The sequence below is a fragment of the Pan paniscus genome, chromosome X, assembly GCF_029289425.2.
Source record: "Pan paniscus chromosome X, NHGRI_mPanPan1-v2.0_pri, whole genome shotgun sequence".
NCBI classification, from domain to species: domain Eukaryota; kingdom Metazoa; phylum Chordata; class Mammalia; order Primates; family Hominidae; genus Pan; species Pan paniscus.
The window spans coordinates 49,834,357-49,856,456 of NC_073272.2; the positions used below are offsets into that span (position 1 = coordinate 49,834,357).

General features: G+C 43.9%; 1 protein-coding gene and 1 pseudogene across 1 annotated transcript; one reads left to right on the forward strand and one right to left on the reverse strand.

Moving 5' to 3' along the window:
• Positions 1-879: 879 nt before the first annotated feature.
• On the reverse strand, positions 880-13,103 carry LOC100995951 (protein SSX3). The gene is made up of 8 exons (XM_034949753.3): positions 11,094-13,103; positions 9,639-9,727; positions 9,092-9,206; positions 8,460-8,555; positions 6,563-6,612; positions 4,442-4,577; positions 1,955-2,059; positions 880-1,490 (listed from the first exon to the last, which is right to left on the reverse strand). The coding sequence occupies exons 2-7, from the start codon at positions 9,705-9,707 to the stop codon at positions 1,959-1,961; spliced, it is 567 nt and encodes a 188-aa protein (XP_034805644.1). The 5' UTR covers positions 9,708-9,727; positions 11,094-13,103; the 3' UTR covers positions 880-1,490; positions 1,955-1,958.
• Positions 11,065-13,978, forward strand: LOC100973490 (ornithine aminotransferase, mitochondrial-like; annotated as a pseudogene).
• The last annotated feature ends 8,122 nt before the right edge of the window (positions 13,979-22,100 follow it).

Sequence of the window (22,100 nt, forward strand, 5' to 3'; positions counted from 1 at the left end):
ACCCCAGCCCCCAGGCCCCTGGTTGGTGAGACCCTTGATGGGCAGTCTCATGCTTCTGTCCAGGGGACTTTCGCACCGATTGCTCCCCTGCATGGAGACTAAGTGGACTCTTCTATTCCCTGGCCATCACAGGGTCTACAGTGTACACATCTTCCTCATTCCTTCATGTTCCCCAGATGACGATTTCATCTGTGTCTCCTCCCACATACTCCCAAATGGACTGTCCCAGAACTTGAACCCGAAAATCATTCAGAGAGCAAAGGCCAAGATGCCTAAACACCTGCTGAAGAATCCTGCTCCAGGACTGAAATGTATAGTCTCTATCAAAATAAAAACTGGGGGTCAGGCATGGTGGCTCACTCCTGTAATCCTAGTAGTTTAGGAGGCCAAGGTGGGAGGATCGCTTTGGCCCAGGACTTTGAGACCAGCCTGGGTAACAGAGCGAGACTTTCTTGACAAAACCTAAAAAAATTAGTGGATCATGATGGTGCATGCCTGTAGTCACAGCTTCTCTGGAGGCTGAGGAGGGAGGATTGCTTGAGCCCAGGAGTTCAAGGCTGCATTGAGCTATGATCGTGCCACTGCATTCCAGCCTGGACAGAGCAAGACTCCCATCTCTAGAGGAAACAAACAAACAAATAAAACCCAACAACTGCAAACATCCTTCTCTAGAACGGGGTCAGGAACTCCTGTCTGCCTTGTTCCCTGATGTCGCTCCAGCACCTAGAACAGCGCTCAGCACGAGGACGCACTCAGTGTTTTGTTGAATAAATGACTCCTTTGACACAGCAATTCCACTTCTAAGAATCTTTCCTAAAGAAATATGCACACACGTGCACAGAGCTGTGTGCACAATAATGGCACGAGCAAACAACTGGGGAACGTTTGCAAAGGTTTATTTACTGTCAGTGACTGCTACAGGGGAATCGGATGAGGGGAGTACATGCTGACCAGGAAACAGAGTGAGGGAAGCCTGACCAGGACGCATGGCAATGGGAAAAGCAGATGGGAGATGCTTATACTGGTACTTGGTGTGTGTGTGTGTGTGTGTGTTTGTGTGTGTGTGGTGTGGTTTGTGTGTGTGTGTAAATGCAGAGGAAAAAATCTGAAATTAAACACTCAGAACTGCCCTCAGTAGTCACATCTGGGGAGAAAGGAGGGTAATGCTGTTCCATGCAGAGGTAACTGACAATACTTGTTTTCTAAGGTAGGTGCATGGATACACAAACCAAAATATGCATTAAGTATGTCTTGCTCATCAGTGAAAATGTTAATATCTAACAGAATGACACACTGCAAGAAAATACAACGGAAATGCTAATATCGTACTCTTGGCACACTAAGAAAAATGACGCTCAACTTTTCACTGTTGTGAACACTTGCTTTCACTTGCTATGCACCTGATGACGAGGGGTCCGCAGCCATGCCCATGTTCGTGAAAGGTCACCACGTTCTGCTTCTCATCATGGGCATGTGTCATATCCCCGAGGCTGAGGCAAGAAGAGAGAAGGAAAGTAAGTGGCAGTGAGTTCCCACCACGTGACAACTGAATCTCAACTCCTCCTGACCTGCAGACCCTGCACACTCCGATTCTGCCCTATCTCAGGACCTGCACACGCCTTCCACGGTTCCTTGAAGTGAACCATCTGCTCATGCCACAGTGACTTCCTCACCTGGGTTATCAGTTCCTAGGCTAGAGGAAGGTGTGGCCCGCATATCAGGGCTGACCTGGGGTTTGGGACCCCACAGCATCCTGGGTAGGGAGGATCCCTGGATATATACAGGGCAGGGAGTAGAAAGAGCATGGGAAATCTCATCGTTCAGCCTCAATGCTGTACAGTAGAAAATTATAAGAAGGGAATGATTTGGGGAGCAAGTGACAGATGGGATACCAGTATCATAACAGAATAGCACATCTGCAGGGATGTAGGGGATGAGTGGAAGGTTCTCTTACGGAGTTACTCATCATCTTCCTCAGGATCGCTGATCTCTTCATAAATCACCAGCTGCTTTCTCTCACGCAGTCTGTGGGTCCAGGCATGTTCCCGCCTTTTGGGTCCTATGATGGAGAATAGTTGGAAAGTGAGGGTTGGGTAGGTTGGAGAGTGTTAGGCTCTGTTTACTCAAAAAAAGGAGATGCCTGCTTCCTCCCAAGTGCCCATGGGCCTTCTTCATCCAGTTTTTCACATTCTCTGGCTTAGAGAGGCTGAGACCTTAGACCCACACCAATATAGGCCAAATGCCAATTAAAGTTTTAGCTTCTGGCTCCTTCCCTTCTCAGGCTTAGATTCCCAACCTCTTCACTTACGGGAACATTCCCCCATACCTCCTTTCATACAGCACGTATTTGTTAAAGCCACACAGGCATACCTTGTTTTGTTGCACTTCATGTTCATACTGCTTCGCAGATGCTGCAATTTTTTTTTTGGAAATTCTCACCAATTTTACACTTTTCCATTATTATTATATCTGTTATAGTGATCTGTGATCAGTGAGCTTTGCTATTATTACTACAATTGTTTTTATTGTTTTTTAGTGTTTTAAAATAATTTTTGTTCTTTATTTTGTGGGTACACAGTAGGTGTATATTCTTATGGGGTACATGAGATGCTTTGATACAGGCATGCAATGCATGATAATCACATCATGGAAAATAGGGTATCCATCCTCAAGCATTTATCCTTGCCTTACAAACAATCCATTTATGCTCTTTTAGTTTTTTTAATGTACAATTAAGTTATTATTGACTATAATCACCCTGTTGTGTGTAATTGTTTTGGGGGTACCAGGAACTGCACCCATAGAATATGACAAACTTAATTGATTAATGTTGTGTGTGTTCTGACTGCTCCACCGATGAGCTGTTCCGCGTCTCTCTTCCTTTTCTTGGGCCTCCCTATTTCCTGAGACACAGCAATACTGAAATGAGGATTATTAACAACCTTACAATGGCCGTTAAGTGTTCAAATGAAAGGAAGAGTCGCATGCCTCTCACTCTAAATCACAAGCTAGAAATGGCTAAGATTAGTGAGGAAGCATGCTGAAAGCCAAGACAGGCTGAAAGCTAGGCCTATTACACCAAACAGCCAAGCTGTGAATGCAAAGGAAAAGTTCTTGAAGGAAATAATAGTATATAATGCAAAGGAAAAGTTCTTGAAGGAAATAATAATACTAATACTCCAGTGAACACACGAATAAGAAAGCAAAACTGCCTTACTGCTCAAATAGAGAAAGTTTGAGTGGTCAGGATAGAAGATGAAACCAGCCACAACATTCCCTTAAGCCAAAGTCTAATTCAGAGCAAGACCAGAACTCTCTTCAAGTCCATGAAAGCTGAGAGAGGTGAAGAAGCTGCAGGCGAAACCTGTGAAGCTAGCAGAGGTTGGTTCGTGAGGTTTAAGGAGAGAAGCCGTCTCTATAACATAAAAGTGCAAGGTGAAGCAGCAAACCCTGATGGAGAAGCTGCAGCAAGTTATCCAGAAGATCTAGCTAAGATCACTGATGAAGGTGGCTACACTAAACAACAGATTTTCAATGTAGATAAAATAGCCTTCTATTGGAAGGAGATGCCATCTAGGACTTTCATAGCTAGAGAGGATTGATTTCAACTTTGAAAGGAGTTCTACTGTGGGTAAAATGCTATCCAATAGCATCACATACTACAGAGAAATCCTTCATGAAAGGGAGAGCTAATCGATGTGGCAAATTTCATTGTTGTGTTCTTTTAAGAAACTGCCACAGCCACTCCAATCTTCAGCAACCACCACCTTGATCAGCCAGCAGCCATCAACACCGAGGCAAGACCCTCCACCAGCAAAAAGAGTGTGACTCACTGAAGGCTCAGAAGATTGTTAGCATTTTTAACAATGAATTATTTTAAAATTAAGGTATATACATTTTTAGACATAACGCTATTGCACACTTAGTAGACTACACTGTAGTGTAAACATAATGTTTTATGCACTGTCAAACAAAAAACAATGTGTGTGACTCACTCTATTGCAGTGGTCTGGAACCGAACCTGCAGTATCTCTGAAGGACACCTGTATTGGGTAACAGGCATTGAGCTGAGTAAGATATGATCCCAGGTTATCACAGATAGAATTGCTTGAGCACCTTTCATGTCATCAGGCCTTCTAGATTAAATTTAATGTCTCCAAACAATTTATGAACTATGATTCTTTATTTCCATCTTATGGACTAGGAACCTGGAGCTGAGGAAATTTGGAAGACTTTCCCCAAGTCACATGGTTTTTTTGATATGGATGACAACTCCAGTCTGTCTCTGGAAGTCATGTCTAACATCTCATCTGGAGCTGGGCAAGCTCCTCAGCCCAGCCTGGACCCAGGGTTATCTGGGATCCATGCCACACATCCAGTCCGCACACCTGAACATCGCCAGGGAAGCCAGAGGGATTGTTCCGGAATTGCTTCCTCTTACCAGATATCATGTTAATCTTCTCAGAGGTAGTTGGTTTTCCCGGGGGGCACAGCTGTTTCCCATCGTTTTGTGGGCCAGATGCTTCTGGCACTTCCTTCGAAACATTTCCTTCCTCTGCTGGCTTCTTGGGCATGATCTTTATAATGTGAAGGTCATAGATAAATAGTATCAGTGACATTTCTATAGTGCTTTTGAGCTTACAAAGGGTCTTCACATGTATTAGCTTATTCAATGTTCTCAACAACACTGGGAGAGTTACACAGGCCTAAATTAGGAGAAACCTGGGAGGGGAGGTTAGAAGGGAAAGGAATGGCCTAAGTGAATATGGTTTCCAGGGATAGAATGCTTATCTTCCCACTCTTTTAGGACTGACATTCTTGCAAACAGCAAAAATCTCCATGTAATTGAGAGTGTGATATACAGATGATTTGGAGAAGAGTAGCATTCTAAGAATTCACAAGGTCTACAAAGGGAAAAGGTTCTGTAAAATACAAGGGATCCCATATAAGCTTGTAGACAGCTGCTGGGAGAGTAAATGTAAAGACATAGGGAGGCGACAAAACACTGCTGGGAAAGATGGTGTGGGGAGATGAACACAAGGAAGGGAGAGGGAAATAAATGGTTTGCTGAAATTAATCTAGGCAGCAAACAAAGCGGTACCAGATATGACATACTACCCTACCGAGGCACCAACTGAATGTGGAATTCAGTGAGGTGGTACCCATACCAATTCTGGTTGCATTGGGATGTGTACTGACCAACAATCTTAAGCTACTTTCTTTTTCTTTTTTTTTTTTTTTTTTTTTTTTTTGAGACGGCGTCTTGCTGTGTCGCCAGAATGGGGAGCCGTGGCATGATATCGGCTCAAGGCAACATCTGACTCCCGCGTTTAAGCGATTCTCCTTCCTTAGCCTCCAGAGTAGCTGGGACTACAGGCAGGCACTACCACGCCCCGCTAAGTTTTGTATTTTTAGTAGAGACGAGGTTTCACCATGTTGGGTAGGATGGTCTCGATCTCCTGACCTTGTGATCTGCCCGACTCAGCCTCCCAAAGTGCTGGGATTACAGTCGTGAGCCACCGCGCCCTGATCTTAAGCTACTTTTAATTCAGCTTCCTCCCTTATGAAATAGTGAACCATACATGTAAAATAGGCTACAAGAAAGTCCTCTCTGAGCTTGTAAACACTCTTTAAATGTAGTAATAATAACAATTAATACCTTTCACAATCCTTCTTTGAATTCAGTCTCCACACTGGCAACCCAACTCCCAGATCCCTTTACCCTCCAAACCAGAGTTGAATCTGCACTTGTGGGATCACTCATTCAGGGGCCTCCGAGGGATCCCCTGGGCTGGGACTGGGGCTTCCCGGATGCCCCAGGTGCAGACAAGGCACTCAAGGAGCTCACAGTAGGGAGGGACCAACAATCAAAGCGATTCATAAGCCATGGGAGTTGCCCCAGTAACACAGCACAGACCAGATGGTCCTTCCTGTTGCGAGAGTGGGTGTCTCAATGGAAGCACCAGCAGGCCCTATGGGGTGAAGCCCTAGTGAGCAACATCTGAACTTCATAAACAAATGCAAACGTGAATGAGCTTTAAATGGCTTGGAGCTCTGGATTAGTCTACCACTGCCACTGAGGCTCAGGAAAATTCTTTAACATCTCTGTACCCCGATAGCCTCATTTTATTATTATGTTGCTGATAACTATGATCTAAAACATGAACTATAATTCTTTACTTCCATTTCATGGACCAGGAATCTGGAGCTCAGAGAACTCAGAAGATTTGTGCCAAGTCATATGGCTATCATATGGATGAAAACTGAAGTGTGTGACTCATTATTATTCGGAGATAATAGAAACAATGTCTTCTTAAAGATTAAATAAATTAATCCATGTGAACTGCTTGAAATAGTATCTGGCATCACTATGAAAACAAAAGAGGTATTAACAATCACAAATGTTGGTACTATCAAGCCGTCGGTGCTACATCAGGTGTTGTGATAGACATGGGGAGAAGAAGGCAGTGAGGGCATTTTTGATATTCTCCCACTCTTACCAGTGTTCGAATCCGTGGAGGGACAAAGGTTCTCTGGTCCTTTAGATCTGAGAGACACTCACCTTCGGGGAGATTCCCTGGAGCCTGCCGAAAGTCATCTGAGGACGTTCAACTGAAAGAGAATACATCAGAATTTTTCTTTGTTGGTAAAGGTTTCCAAACTCTAGAGAGACTTCTGTCGCATCAGGGTATTCTGCAGCAGAGGGTTATGAGTCCACTCATTGTTGAGGAGTTATTTCAGATTTGCTTCTGAATTATGTTTAGTCATGGTTGGTGCATTTATCTGTGGCATCAATTCAGAATTTTCCATCTCATGGTTTATCACATGGGGACTACACCCCATCACAGTCTCATCTTATTCCATTACATATCTTTTACTTTTTCCCAAATAATTAAATTGATTGATTAGGAATCTGAACTGTATCCACTCAAGATGTGCAACAACTGAAAATCATTGTACACTTCAAATGGGTGAATCTTATGGTATGTGAATTAAGCTGTTAAATGTGTGATGAACCATGGATGATTTGGTCCAGTGGCTCTGAAATATTTTCAGTACAAAGACACTCCTTTAACGTTAAAAACTTGGCAGATACTCAAGCACTGGCTTTTCAGATCTCTTATAGTGATTGCGGGAGATTGTAGAATCTGGCCTGTTTAGTTGGCGAGTAATATGTCTATTGGAGACGGTTTGGACATTCTGACCTTGTCTTATAATTATGTTGTCGGAGTAGAAGAGCAAGTAAACACATATGTCCCCTTTATATTCCTGAAATGCACAAAGCTCTCTACCCAAGAACCTGTCTGTTTTTCATCCTATGTTATCTCTGTTCTCTGACAAGTGGGAAAGCTCTCTGTGTTTTCGATGAGGGATCACTCTTTCAAACTCTCTTCCAAGCTCATCACAGAGAATCAGGGTTCTTTGGGAATGAGAAGACTATTTGGTTTTGATAAAATACAGAGAAACAGCGATCTTTATTACATAATGTGTTCATCACCCTCACTCCTAAGATACCTATCCAATACCTACATGCTGTTAATGAAACAACCTCTGGAAGTTTTTGGCGGATCTACAGTTTTAACACTTTCTTTCTTTTTTTTTTTTTCACTTGTAACATTTTCTTAACTGTCCTTTGATACATTAACAGTGCTTAGGAAGAACAACATGTCATTTAAAAAAGAAATATTTCAAACACACAGAAAAGTATGGGGAATAATATTGAGTCCAGTCGGATCTCAACATTACCCCACAGCTATGTTAGGTCTGATTTATTTATTCAGAATATTAGAAAAACTACAAACAGGCCGGGCGTGGTAGCTCACACTTGTAATCCCAGCAGTTTGGAAGGCTGAGGCGGGTGGATCACCTGAGGTCAGGAAGTTTGAGACCAGCCTGGCCAACATGGTGAAACCCCGTCTCTACCGTAAATTAAAAAATGAGCTGGGTGTGGGGGCACGTGCCTGTAACCCCAGCTACTCGGGAGGCTGAGGCAGGAGAATCACTTGAACCCAGGAGGTGAAAGTTGGAGTGAGCTGAGATTGCCTTATTGCACTCCACCCTGGCCGAGAAGAGTGAAACTCCATCTCAAAAACAAAAACAAACAAAACACACTATCAACAAGTCACAGCTGAAGCTGTCTGTGCAGCACTCAGCAATCCCTGCCCTCCCTCCCTCCTCCACTTACAGCCAGTCACCTTAATTTGATGGCTTTTTATTCACATTCATGTTTGTATACATTTACCATTTACTTATTATCCATAAAAATATATATTCTTCTTTTGCATGTTTTAAAATTTTATATGAATGACCTCTGTAGTTAACTTTCTGCATGCAATTTTTTTTTCACTCTGCCCCGATGTGTATGAGGGAACAAATGCCTGAGGCTCTTTCCCAGGTAGCTGAGCTGAAAAGCAATTGGGCTTGAGGAGACCCTTTCCAGCCCCTTCCCATCTACTCACCCTGATTCCCACGGTTAGGGTCATTATCAAAATCATTCCCCTGGAAGTCTTCGGCCTGTTTATTACGCATGAAAGGTGGGAGGATGGCCTTGAAACCTAGAAAGAAGCAAAATGTTTATTCCTTAAGAGACAAGCTTGGGCCTGGTACGGTGGCTCATGTCTGTAGTACCAACACTTTGGGAGGCTAAGGCTGGAGGATTGCTTGAGGCCAGGAATTCAAGGCTGCAGTAAGCTATGATTGCACTACTGCACTCTAGCCTAGGTGACAGATTCAGACTGACTCAAACAAAAAAAAAAAAAAAGAAAGAGACAAGCCGAGAGAAGGTAGAGTGGGTGTGTGTGGGGTGGGGGTAGGGTGATTGCCAGGATGCCACAGAGACAGTTGGGCTCATCAGAACAGAAGCCTAAGAGAGAGAAACGTGCAGGATCCAGGTATGAGCTCCAGTGTGGCCAGTCCCTGCCCTCAGCCCTGACAGGATACAGAAGAGCAGAACACCCAGAAGCTGCCTTGAGATTTTTCCCTACACAAAAGGAAAATGTGAGGTACTTTCTGCAGCCTAAGAAATAGCCAAAGCAGGAAAAGGGATGCTCATGTGTCCCCAGACTTGTCTGTACCTAGAACTTTCTGTTACCTAGTTTAGTCATGGCCTCATACTTTCTCTTCATATACACATAGACGATTTTCTCCGAGACTTTCATCTTTTCCCACTCTTCCTTAGAGAAGTATTTGGCAATATCATCGAAGGCCTACAAAAAAAAAAAAGGAATTATGGCAGGGACTCAGCTAGGCATGTCTGCGATTCAGCTGGAGTCGCTTCCTGTGTGCTGGATCTGGGAAGTGGGGATAATCCTTCCTGGTTGATGCCACGGCTAACTGACAGAACATGAGGGACCTTCCTAGCTTCACCCCTGCCACACTGTAGGGCTTTAATGCTGCTGGCTGGCTCTCCTCCCACCTTCCAGAATGGACTGAGAGTCACCAAATGTAGTGCAAGGTCACAGACTTGTCTCCAGGGATGCTAGGTGATGACAGAGTGAGGGTGGGAGGCTCCCAAGGGTCCAGATCTCCCCTGAGACCCTGCTCCTTGTCTCCGGTATCTCTGTCCTCCCCACCTCAGAAACCGGGTCACACCACACTGTCCCCTGGGTCACTACTCTGCTCCCTCTAGGTCACCTCACCTTTTGTATCTTCTCTGGTATTTGAGCACCAACCGTGGGTCTCCTTGCAAAGGTGTCATCTCCGTTCATGGCACAGGGAGTAGTCTGACCTGCAAGAGAAACAGAATGAGACTTTCCAGCCGCAGGACCTTTGGTCTTGTGGAGGGAGAAATCAGTGAAGGCCGGCCACTCAGTCACCTGGAATCAGGTGCTGCATTTCTCCATCCGGGGCTTATCTGTCCCTGAGTAAGGATATGGGGAGATATCAGACGAAAACCGGGAACCAGGGGTCTCTGGGAGAAGTATTGATAGGGGATGACAGGTTTCCTATGGGCAAAGCAGCCTTGAGTCTTTGGGAGGGGGTTGGCTAATGTTGTTAGTAGTTTCCCTGGAGCTAGGCTTCCCCTGAAAGATGTATGGACCCTTGTTGGGGAGGCAGGGACATGACTGTGCAATTTTATTCAGTGGGGCATGCTGACACCCCCGCTCAATAAATAAAGGAAGGGAAGTTAGTCCCAGAGATAACGTGGTCTCTTTGGTGATGGATCTGATCAGGCAGAGGGATGGGGGGTTCTGTTCTGCTGAAGAGAAATGAGCATCGCTAATATGAACGTGTTCAGAGGCTATTACTGGGTGATTTGTAAATTATTAGAACGAAGAGAGCTAGAATTTCTGAGACTACAAGAGCCCGCCATCACTTAGAGAGAATGTGGGGCATTTCAAGATGCAGCAATCAGCCAGGCGCAGTGGCTCACGCCTGTAATCCCAGCACTTTGGGAGGCCGAGGCGTGCAGGTCACTTGAGCCCAGGAGGTCGAGACCCAGCTGGGAAACACAGCAAAACCCCCGTCTACAAAATACACAAAAAGTTAGCTGGGGTTGGTGGAGCAGGCCTGTACCATCCCAGCACTTTGGAAGGCCAAGGTGGGTGGATCCCCTTAGCCCAGGAGCTTGAGACCAGGCTCACAAACGTAGCAAAACCATCTCTACTAAAACAAACAAACAAACAAAATTTAGCAGAAGCGGGGTGGTGCTCGCCTGTAGTCCCAAGGCCTAGGCGAGAAGATCACTTGAGCCCAGCAGGAAAGATTTGAGTGATTTTTTTTTTTTCAGACAGGGTCTCGCTCTGTTGCCCAGTCGGGAGTGCACTGGCGTGATCACGGCTCACTGCAACCTCCGCCTCTTAGGTTCAGGCGATCCACCAGCTGTGGCTTCCAAAAGTGCAGGGATTACAAGTGTAAGCCACCACGCCAGGCCCAAATTTCTTAAGTTACTACAGAGTTCCTAGGAAAAATCCCATACCTGAAAAAGTTAGAAACTGACAGGAAAGATTTGAGATGGCGGTTAGAAACTGACAGGAAAGATTTAAGATGGCGGCCTGCCTCATATACACTCCTTATTAAAACTAGATAGCAAATGCACCACGGAGGAGGGGAGGGGTAGGAAGAATGGAAAAAGAAAATCAGTTTATTCTTACTCTGATTTTGGAAGAATCGAAAGAGAAAATCAGACCGTGCGTACTCTGAGTATGGAAGAATCGAAAGAGAGAGAAAGTCAGAGCATGCGTACTCTGAACTTAAAGTAGCCAATCCCAGGGGATGCTTTAGGCGGGAAAATTAGAGTCTCCACCCCCACTTTGAGAAGGTTGTGTCCCTGGAGCCTGGACTGACAGAAGCCACATCTGCTTCGCTTGTTCCGCCTACTGTTCTGACTTCTAATTGGTCAGATGGAGTTCACTAACTGCCCTGATTGGTCCATCATCCTTGGGCAGCGACATTGCAGAATAATGTCTCCTCCTCCAGCCACACCTTGTCGCCACTGCGAAAAAGTGGGTGGTCCTCATGCGCCGTCAGATTTTGATCTCTCTGAAGACCGTTCCTGGATCTTGGGTTAAAAATCTGGATTCTAGTCTGAACTGTGGGAAGAAAAAAATAGTCAATCTGTGATTTTTCTACTTGAAAGACACAATGTTTTCCAAACTAGCACATTTGCGGAGGTTTGCTATACTTAGTCGTGGAGTTCATTCTTCAGTGGCTTCTATATCTGTTGCCACTGAAAAAACAGTCCAAGGCCCTCCAACCTCTGCTTACATTTTTGAAAGGGAATCTAAGTGTGGTGTGCACAATTACCATCCTTTACCTGTAGCCCTGGAGAGAGGAAAATGTATTTACTTATGGGATGTGATTGTGGTATTGGTTACATCTGCCTTGGCCAATCCTCCCGCCTCCGTCTCGGGACTACAGGCGCGAACCACCCCACCCCCACTCATATTTTTTATTTTTTGATTTTTTAATAGAGAAGGTTTTGCTGTGTTGGCCAGGCTGGTCTTGACGTCCTGGGCTCAAGCGATCCTCCCACCTCGGCCTCGGGACTACAGGCATTCACCACCCAGCCTACGCTTTTTTTTTTTTTTTTTTTTAAGTAGAAACCAGGTTTTGCTATGTTGGCCAGGCTGGTCTCATTGGCCAGGCTGGTCTCATCGTCCTGGGCTCAAGGCATTCTTCCACCATGGCCTCGAGACTACAGGCATGCATTACCCTGCCTACGATTTTTTTTTTTTTTTTTTTTTTTTTTTTTAGTAGAAACCATATTTCCCTATGTTGGCCAGGCCGGCATCAAGCTCCTGGGCTCAAGGGATCCTCCTGCCTCAGGACCGCAGCCACGCACCACCCTGCCCAAGCTATTTTTTGTTTTGTTTTGTTTCGTTTTAGTAGAAACCAGGTTTGGATATGTTGCCCAGGCTGGCCTCAATCTCTTAGGCTCAGATGATGCTTCCATCTCGGCCTCAGGACTATAGGCGTGTGCCATTCTGCCCTGCTCATTTTTATTTTCATTTATTTATTTATTTATTTATTTATTTATTTATTTATTTTTTAGGAGAGGCAGGCTATCGCTTTGTTGGCCAGGCTGGTATCAACCTCCTGGGCTCAAGCAATCCTCCCACCTTGGCCTCAAAACTACAGGAGTGAGCCACCCCACCCACGCTATTTTTTTGTTGTTCTTGTTGTTAGTAGAAATGGGGTTTCACTATGTTGGCCAGGCTGGCCTCAACCTCCTAGGCTCAAGCAATCGTCCCGCCTTGGCCTCGGGACTACAGGTTCACACCACCCCGCCCCCACTAATATTTTTAATTTTTCTATTAGAGACAGTTTCGCTATGTTGTCCAGGCTGGTCTCTACCTCCGGGACTCAAGTGATTCTCCCGCCTCGGCCTTGGGACTACAGGCATGCACTACCCTGCCTTTTGCTATGTTTCCCAGGTTGGTCTTGACCTCCTGGGCTCACTCAATGATTTGAACCTGGGAAGCCGAGGTTGCATTGAGCTGAGATCACACCACTGCACTCCAGCTTGAGCGACAGAGCAAGACTGAAAAAAAAAAAAAGAAAGAAAGAGCAAGAGAGAGACCAGCAGAATCTCCGTAAGAACAGGGAGCTTTGTGGTATTTTAACTTACCCTTGTCCCATCTCGTGCTCCCAGCTTGGTTCTGTTCATTGCTGATGAAATACAGATAGGATTGGCCAGAACTGGTAGATGGCTGGCTGTTGATCATGAAAATGTCAGACCTGATATAGTCCTCCTTGGAAAGGCCCTTTCTGGAGGTTGATACTCTGTGTCTGCAGTGCTGTGGGATGATGGCTTAATGCTGAGCATTAAGCCAGGGGAACATGGGTCCACATACGGTGGCAATCCACTAGGCTGCTTAGTGACCATCGCAGCCCTTGAGGTTTTAGAAGAAGAAAATCTTGCTGAAAATGCAGAAAAAAAATGGGTATTATCGTGAGAAGTGAACCCATGAAGCTACCTTCTGATGTTGTAACTGCCATAAAAGGAACAGAATTATTATTATTATTATTATTATTATTATTATTATTATTTGAGTCAGAGGTTCACTCTGGTTGCCCAGGATGGAGTGCAATGGTGCAATCTTGGCTCACTGCAACCTCTGCCTCCCGGGTTCAAGCGATTCTCCTACTTCAGCCTCCTGAGTACCTGGGATTACAGGCATGCACCACTATGCCCAGCTAATTTTTGTATTTTTAGTAGAGACGGCGTTTCGCCATGTTGGCCAGGCTGGTCTCGAACTCCTGACTTCAGGCAATCCACCCGCCTCAGCCTCCCAAAGTGTTGGGATTACAGGCGTGAGCCACTGTGCCCGGGAGGAAAATAATTATTAAATGCTATTGTTATTAAAGAAACCATAGACTGTAATACTTGGGAGGTGTGGCTATGACTTCGAGATTATGGACTTCTGGCCAAGCCCACCCATGGTGACATCATCAGGTTTCGCCTCTGCTGGTGATCAAGGAGGATGAGATTCGAGAGTCCAGTGAAATCATTAACAAGACCATCTTGTCGTTCTGAGGGTAGCAGCTGTTTTCAGTGGTTCCTGGGAGCCGGCTGGAGACAGGTGGTCCTGTAAAAGCTCTGCTCTAAATGTAGGCACATTCCACTCCCATGTGTCTTCAAAATCTTTTTGTGTATATATGTTTTTTCAGTTGATACATAATAGGACAATGTTTATGAACCTGACATTTGCTTTGTAGTGTTAAGAGAATGTAATGGCATCTATATTCAGTGAAAGTGTTTTGATGTGCACGTGTACTTTATAAGGTGAAATGCATCTGTATATACAGACAGCCTTTAAATCACATCCTTCAGTATACTTTATATATGCTTTTATAATCTCCTTGCTGGTATAAATGTTTTGTATTTGAAAAAGATATCTCTAGCATATTACATAAAAGGCTTCACCTTATAAAGTCAAATCATTGTTTTCATTGAATTTTAGGAACGATCAATGGTTAAGCATATAAAAAATACTAGTTTTTTTGTTTTGTTTTTGTTTTTGTTTTCGTTTTGAGACGGAGTCTCACTCTGTCGCCCAGGCTGGAGTGCAGTGGCTTGATCTCCGCTCACTACAAGCTCCGCCTCCTGGGTTCACGCCATTCTCCTGCCTCAGCCTTCCGAGTGGCTGGGACTACAGGTGCCCACCAAAACGCCTGGCTAATTTTTTGTATTTTTAGTAGAGACAGGGTTTCATCGTGTTAGCCAGGATGGTCTCGATCTCCTGACCTCGTGATCTGCCCACCTCATCCTCCCAAAGTGTTGGGATTACAGGCGTGAGCCACTGTGCCCGGCCTTTAAAATACTAATATTAAGTAAACTTTATATTGACCAACACCAGGATATAGTCTATGGATGTCATTATTTTGAATTAAGAATTAGTGTTTAACATTCCTAAATTGTTTTGAGTGCTTGATTATAATTTGTAAAAAAAAGTTTACTTTTAATATTTCTTTACATTTTAAACAAAGCTTATATTTCAGAAAAAAAAAACAGACAGAACATGGCCGGGTGCAGTGGTTCACGCTTGTAATCCCAGCATTTTGGGAGGCCGAGGTGGGCAGATCACTTGAGGTCAGGAGTTTGAGACCAGCCTGGCCAACATGGAGAAACCCCGTCTCTACTAAAAGTACAAAAATTAACCAGGCATGGTGGCACCCGCCTGTAGTCCCAGCTACATGGGAGGCTGAGACAGGAGAATAGCTCGAACCCAGGAGGCAGAGGTTGCAGTGAGCTCGAGAGCGTGCCACTGCACTACAGCCTAGGAGACAGAGTGAGAATCCCTCTTGAAAAAAAAAAAATGTACAGTACATTTTCATCACCGCAATGCTATCCCTTGTTCTACTCATTTTTAGTAATACTGTCCTCCCATCCACCATCCCTAATCCCTGGCAACCACAAATCTGTTTTTCGTTTCCACAATTTTGTCTTTTCTACAATGCTGTACAAGTGAAATCTTATAGTATATCATGTTTTATGGGCTTATTTCACTCAGCATAATTCCATGGAGATTTCTCCAAGATATTGATATTTGTGTATCAATAGTTCATTGTTGTTGTTGTTGAGACAGAGTCTCACTCTGTCACCCAGGCTAGAGTGCAGTGTCTCGGCTCACTGCAACCTCTGCCTCCTGGGTTCAAGCAATTTTCCAGCCTCAGCCTCCCGAGTAGCTCTGACTACAGGTGCGCGCCACCACACCCGGGTAATTTTTGTATTAGTAGTAAAGATAGGGTTTCAACATACTGGCAAGTCTGGTCTTGAACTCCTGACATCATCATCCGCCTGCCTCGACCTCCCAAAGTGCTGTGATAACAGGGTGAGCCACTGTGCCCTGACAATAGTTCATTTTTATTGCTGAGTAGTATTCCAGGGGATGGATGTAGCACAGTTTGACCATTCACTTATTTTAGGACATATTGATTATTTCCACCTATTGGCTATTACAAGTAAAGCTGCTATGAACAATTATGTACAAGTTTCTGGATGGGCATACATTTTAATTTCTCTGAAGTGTAATTGTTGAATTGTATGGTCATTGCATGTTTAGTTTTATAAGAAACTACCAAACTGCTTTCCAGAGTGGCTGTAAGATTTTACCTTCCCAGCAGCACTTAATGAGGTGTCCAGTTTCTCTGCATCCTTGTCACCATTTGGTGTTGTCACTATGTCTTTTATTTTAGCTGTTGTAATAAGTGTGTAGTGATACCTCATCATGGTGTTATTCTGCATCTAGTGAAGCAAATGAGTGTTGAACATCTTTTCATGTGCTTATTTGCTTATTTCCTCTTCAGTGAAATGTATGTTCATATCTTTTCATGATTTTCTAATTGGATTATTTATTTGTATTTTTTACCATTGAGGTTTTTATTATTTTTTTTCTTGAGACAGTCTTGCTCTGTTACCCAGGCTGGAGTGCAGTGGCACGATCTTGGCTCACTCCAACCTCCGCCTCCCAGGTTCAAGTGATTCTCGTGCCTCAGCCTCCCGAGTAGCTGGGATTACAGGCACGCATCATCATGCTTGTCTAATTTTTGTATTTTTAGTAGAGATGGGTTTTTTGCCATGTTGCCCAGGCTAGTGTTGAACTCCTGGCCTCAAGGGATCTGCCCTCCGTCCACCTCGACCTTTCAAAGTGCTGGGATTACAAATGTGAGCCACCACGCTCAGCCTACTGTTGAGTTTTGACAGTACTATACATATCCATTACATATTCTGGATGTGAGTCCTTTCTTGGATATGTGGTTTGCAAACATTTTCTTTCAGATCATACCATATTTTTTCATCCTTTTAACAAGATTTCTTGCAGAGCAAAAGTTTTAAATTGGATGAAATCTAATTTATTTTTTTCCTTATGCATTATGCTTTTTGAACCATTCACTATGCCCTAGATCTCAGACGCTTCTCCTATATTTTCTTGTAAAACTTTTTTTTAAGTTTTTTTGTTTGTTTGTTTGTTTTTTGAGATGCATTCTTGCTCTGTTGCCCAGGATGGAGTGCACGATCTCGGCTCACTGCAAGCTCCACCTCCCGGGTTCACACCATTCTCCTGCCTCAGCCTCCCGAGTAGCTGGGACTACAGGCGCCTGCCACCACGCCTGGCTAACTTGTTTGTATTTTTAGTAGAGACAGGGTTTCACTGTGTTAGCCAGGGTGGTCTCGATCTCCTGACCTCGTGATCTGCCCACCTCGGCCTCCCAAAGTGCTGGGATTACAGACGTGAGCCACCGTGCCCGGCCTTTTATAGTTTTATATTTTAGATTTAAATCTATGATCCACTTGACTTACTTTTTTGTATAAAGGTGTGAAGATTAGGCCTTTTTGGTTTTTTTTTTTCTTTTTGGCCTATGGCTCTGCAACTGCCCCAGCATCATTTGTTAAGCAGATGATCTTTCCCTATTTTTGTCTCTTGGTAAAAAATCAGTGTGGGGCTATTTCTAGGATTTCTATTTTGTTACAGTGATCTATGTGTCTATTTTTCTCCCAATAATATATAGTCTTGATTCCTGTAGCTATATAAGAAGTATTGAAATATGGTAGAGCAATTCCTCCCATCTTATTCTTCTTTTTCAAAAATTGTCTTAGCTATATAAATATTTTTTGAGATGGAGTCTCACTTTTGTCGTCCAAGCTGGAGGGCAGTGGGGTGACCTCGGCTCACTGCAACCTCTGTCTACCGTGTTCAAGCGGTTCTCCTGTCTCAGCTTCCCGAGTAGCTGGGATTTCAGGTGCATGCCACCACAACGGCTAATTTTTGTATTTTTAGTAGAGACAGGGTTTTGCCATGTTGGCCAGGCTGGTCTCAAACTCCTGACCTCAAGCGATCTGCCCGTCTCAACCTCCCAAAGTGCTGGGAATACAGGTGTGAGCCACCGGGCCCAGTGTTGTCTTAGCTATTGACAATTTGTTACAGCAGCAATCAAAAATGAATACACTTAGAAATAGATTAATTAGTGAAACAAAATAATAAGTCAAGAAACAGACTAATTTATATACAAACTTAAGCATGCATTTCCAAACAGTGGGCAAAAGATGGGTTGTGTAATAAAGGATTGTTGACAAGTGTCTATCCATTTGGAAAAATAAACATTAAATCCTTACTTTCAACCACATAAAATAATAAATTATAAAAATTCAGAGACTTAAATGTGAAAACGTGAAGTCATAAAGAACTAGATGAAATTTTAGGAAAATATTACAGTGTAAGACATCTTGAGTTGGCATAGGCATTTCCTGACATTACACCAAGGCTATAAATAATGAATCTGACATATTTAAAGACGTAAAAATTAAAGTATCATCTAAGTCAAAAGACACCATAAAAAACTATTTAAAAAGGCAAATTTTAGGCCAGGCACAGTGGCTCATGCCTGTAATCCCAGTACTTTGGGAGGCCAAGGCGGGCAGATCACGAGGTCAGCAGATCAAGACCATCCTGGCTATCATGGTGAAACCCCGTCTCTACTAAAAATACAAAGAATTAGCCGGGTGTGGTGGTGGGCGCCTGTAGTCCCAGCTGCTCGGGAGGCTGAGGCAGGAGAATGGTATGAACCCGGCAGGAGAATGGCGTGAACCTGGGAGGTGGAGCTTGCAGTGAGCCAAGATCGCACCACTGCACTCCATCCTCAGCAACAGAGTAAGACTCCATCTCAAAAAAAAAAAAGGCAAATTTTGGGGAAAATGAAGCATCCCCAATAAATTAACAGTAACCATCTCTAATATATAACAAAGCGTTTCCATATCAATAAGAGAAACTGGAACAACCCAATGAAAAAATGTGTTCAGGCATGGCACTACTTTATCGTATAGCAGAAAAGGATTACAAAACAGAAATTATGAAAGGAAAATAATAAAGGAAATGGAGAAGAGATCCAAGAACTTTCAACGTTCATCCAATAGAAGATCCAGAGGTAGAGAATAGAAAGACTGGGACGGGTGCGGTGGCTCACGCCTGTTATTCCAACACTTTGGGAGGCCAAGGCAGGCAGATTACCTGAGGTCAGGAGTTCGAGACCAGCCTGTACAACATGGTGAAACCCCGTCTCTACTAAAAATACGAAAATTAGCCCAGTGTGGTGGGGGGCACCTGAAATCCCAGCTACTTGGGAGGCTGAGGCAGGAGAATCACTTGAACCCGGGAAACAGATGTTGCAGTGAGCTGAGGTCCTGCCACTGCACTCCAACCTCGGTGTCAGAGCAAAACTCCATCTCAAAAATGAAAAAAAAAAAATAGACTGGAGAGAAGGCAGTACTTGAAGAAATAATGTTCTAGAATTTTCCCAGCTGAACAAAGACATGAATCTTCAACCTGAAAAGAGCCACCTAGTTCTGAGCCTGATTAACACACATGTGCACACACACCTGTGCACGCACGAGCACACACACACACACACACCCTCGGGGTAAAATTTCTAGGATAAAGATAAAATCCTGAAAGGTCCCAGAGAGAAAAAGAGAAGAGAGAATGCAATGGAGAGGTTTTTCAAGGAGCTGATTTAAAATAACTTTGGGCCAGGCGCAGTGGCTCATGCCTGTAGTCCCAGCACTTTGGGCTCCAAGACCGGATGCTCGCTTGAGCTCAGGAGTTTGAGATCAGCCTGGCCAACAAGGCGAAACCCACTTCTACAAAAAATACAAGTAACCAGGTGTGGTGCCACATGCCTGTAGTCCCAGCTACTTGGGAGGCTGAGGCAGGAGAATTGCTTGAGTCCGGGAGGTGGAGATTGCAGTGAGCCGAGATTGTGCCATTGCAATCCAGCCTGGGTGACAGAGCCAGGCACTGTCTCAAAAAAACAAAACAAGAACAAACAATAAAAAAGTTGAATCTAGATATCTATATACAGCCAGAATAATCCAGAATGAGGGGAAAAATATTTCAGAAAATTCATGACGCATATACCCTTCAGAAATAATTATTGGTATACAGTCCTGTGAGAAGGGAAAACTAAATTTAGGAGGAAGGAGGTGATTTCAGTAAGCAATGGTGAGGAGAAAAATAGTAAAATTTATTGAAAAGTGTAAACTTTAGATTGAAAAATTTAAAAATTACAGTCTTGAACTAAAATTCCCAGTATTATAAACTTGGAAGATGGGAGCAGGGAAAAGAAAGAAAAGATAAGCTGTTTTGGTGTTCAAGGAATGGATACAGATGCTAATGAATGATAGAATTTGGTGGTGCATGCCTGTAACCCGAGCTACTCAGGAGGCTGGGGCAGAAGAATCACTTAAACCTGGGAGGTGGAGGTTGCATTGAGGTGAGATCACACCATTGCACTCCAGCCTGGGAAACAAGAGTGAAACTCTGAAAAAATAAGTAAATAAAAGGCCAGGCACAGTGGCTCACGCCTGTAATCCCAGCACTTTGGGAGGCCGAGACAGGTGGATCCCTTGAGTTCAGGAGTTCGAGACCAGTCTGGCCAACAAGGTGAAACTCCGTCTCTACCAAAAATACAAAAATTAGCCTGGCATAGTGTCACATGCCTGAGGTTCCAGCTACTCAAGAGGCTGAGGCAGGAGAATTGCTTGGACTCGGGAGGCAGAGGTTCAGTGAGCCAAGATCGTGCCACTGCACTCCAATCTGGGCGACAGAAGAAGACTCTGTCTCAAATAAATAAATAAATAAGTAAATAGAAAACCTATTGGATAGATTGGATATGAAAACATTAACTGCTCAAATAAATAATTCAGCGGAATAGATTGGATGTTAAAACCGATATAGTTGAAAAAGCAATTACTGAGCTGAGGAAATGCGTCTAAAGAATTCATGAAAGTAATCGGTAATGGATAAAGAAGTAAATGAAAGAAAAGTTAATTAATAGGGAGGATAGAAGAATAAATGTCAAAACACATCTAATAGTAGCCTTATAAGAAGAGAATATATTCATTAAAAAGGAGAGTGTACTTAAATAAGTAATCAATGAGAATTCCTCAGATTTAAAAAAATGACTTAAGATTTAAAGGTATTATAGTACACACACACACACACACACAGGAAAAGTGAAATGTAAAATTGTGAAAGACAAAGAAAAAATATTTTAAAAACGAACAGAGAGAAATAGCAGGTTACTTACAGAGGAAAAATAATTAAACTGACATCGGATCTCTCAAATACTACACTGGGGGCAAGGATACAATGGTGTAATAATTCCAAGGTGTTGAAAAAAATGATTTTTTTTTTGACAGAGTCTCGCTTTCTCACCCAGGCTGGAGTGCAGTGGCATGATCTCAGCTCACTGCAACCTCTGCCTCCTGGGATCAAGCAAATCTCCTGCCTCAGCCTCCTGAGTAGCTGGGGCTACAGGCGCACACCACCATACCCGGCTAATTTTTGTACTTTTAGTAGAGATGGGGTCTTGCCATGTTGGCCAGGCTGGTCTGGAACCCTTGACCTCAGGTTATCTGCCTGCCTCGGCCTCCCAAAGTGCTGGGATTACAGGCACAAACCACTGCACCCGATGAAAGAAAGGAATTTTTATACCGGTGGAGTAAAGACAATGTCAGCCATATGACTTCAGGAGATTGAAGACACAGGGAAATGTTGAAGCAAACAAGTATTTATTGGGCTTATTAAAGACTGTAAGGAAGGGCCAGCTGCAGTGGCTCATGCCTGTAATCCCAGAACTTTGGGAGCCTGAAGCAAGAGGATTCATTGAGCCCAGGAGTTCAAGACCAGCCTGGGCAACATGGCAAAACCCCGTCGCTACAAAAAATTCAAAAATTAGACTGGCATATCAAGTTCCTGGGTCTGTAGAGAATTTAAAAAAAAAAAATATATATATATATATATATACATGGCTGGATTTGGTGGTGCGTACCTGTAATCCCAGCTATTTGGGAGGCTGGGGCAGGAATATTGCTTGGGCCCTGGAATTTGAGGCTGCAGTGAGCTAGGATTGGGTCACTGCCCTCCAGCCTGAGTTACAGAGTGAGACTTTGTCTCTGAAAATAAAAAAAAAAAAGATCGTAAGGACGATTTTACTCAGAGGGGGGACTACTGTGATAGGCACAGGGACCACCGTAATGGGGTCTTGCGGTGGGAGAGTGATATTGGGATCGACTTCAACTCCACAAGGACAAGTGGGGATTTGTAGTCAGGGAGTAGGAGCCGGGGGTCAGAAGATGGGAAATTACTTGGAGGAAGCCT

Excerpts from the sequence above, each read along its gene's own strand:
- LOC100995951 (XM_034949753.3), bottom strand. The coding sequence starts at position 9,707 with ATGAACGGAGATGACACCTTTGCAAGGAGACCCACGGTTGGTGCTCAA. Across the intron at positions 9,207-9,638 it reads TACCAGAGAAGATACAAAAG|GCCTTCGATGATATTGCCAA; the intron begins GTGAGGTGACCT and ends TTTTTTTTGTAG. Across the intron at positions 6,613-8,459 it reads CCCTAACCGTGGGAATCAGG|TTGAACGTCCTCAGATGACT; the intron begins GTGAGTAGATGG and ends ATTCTCTTTCAG.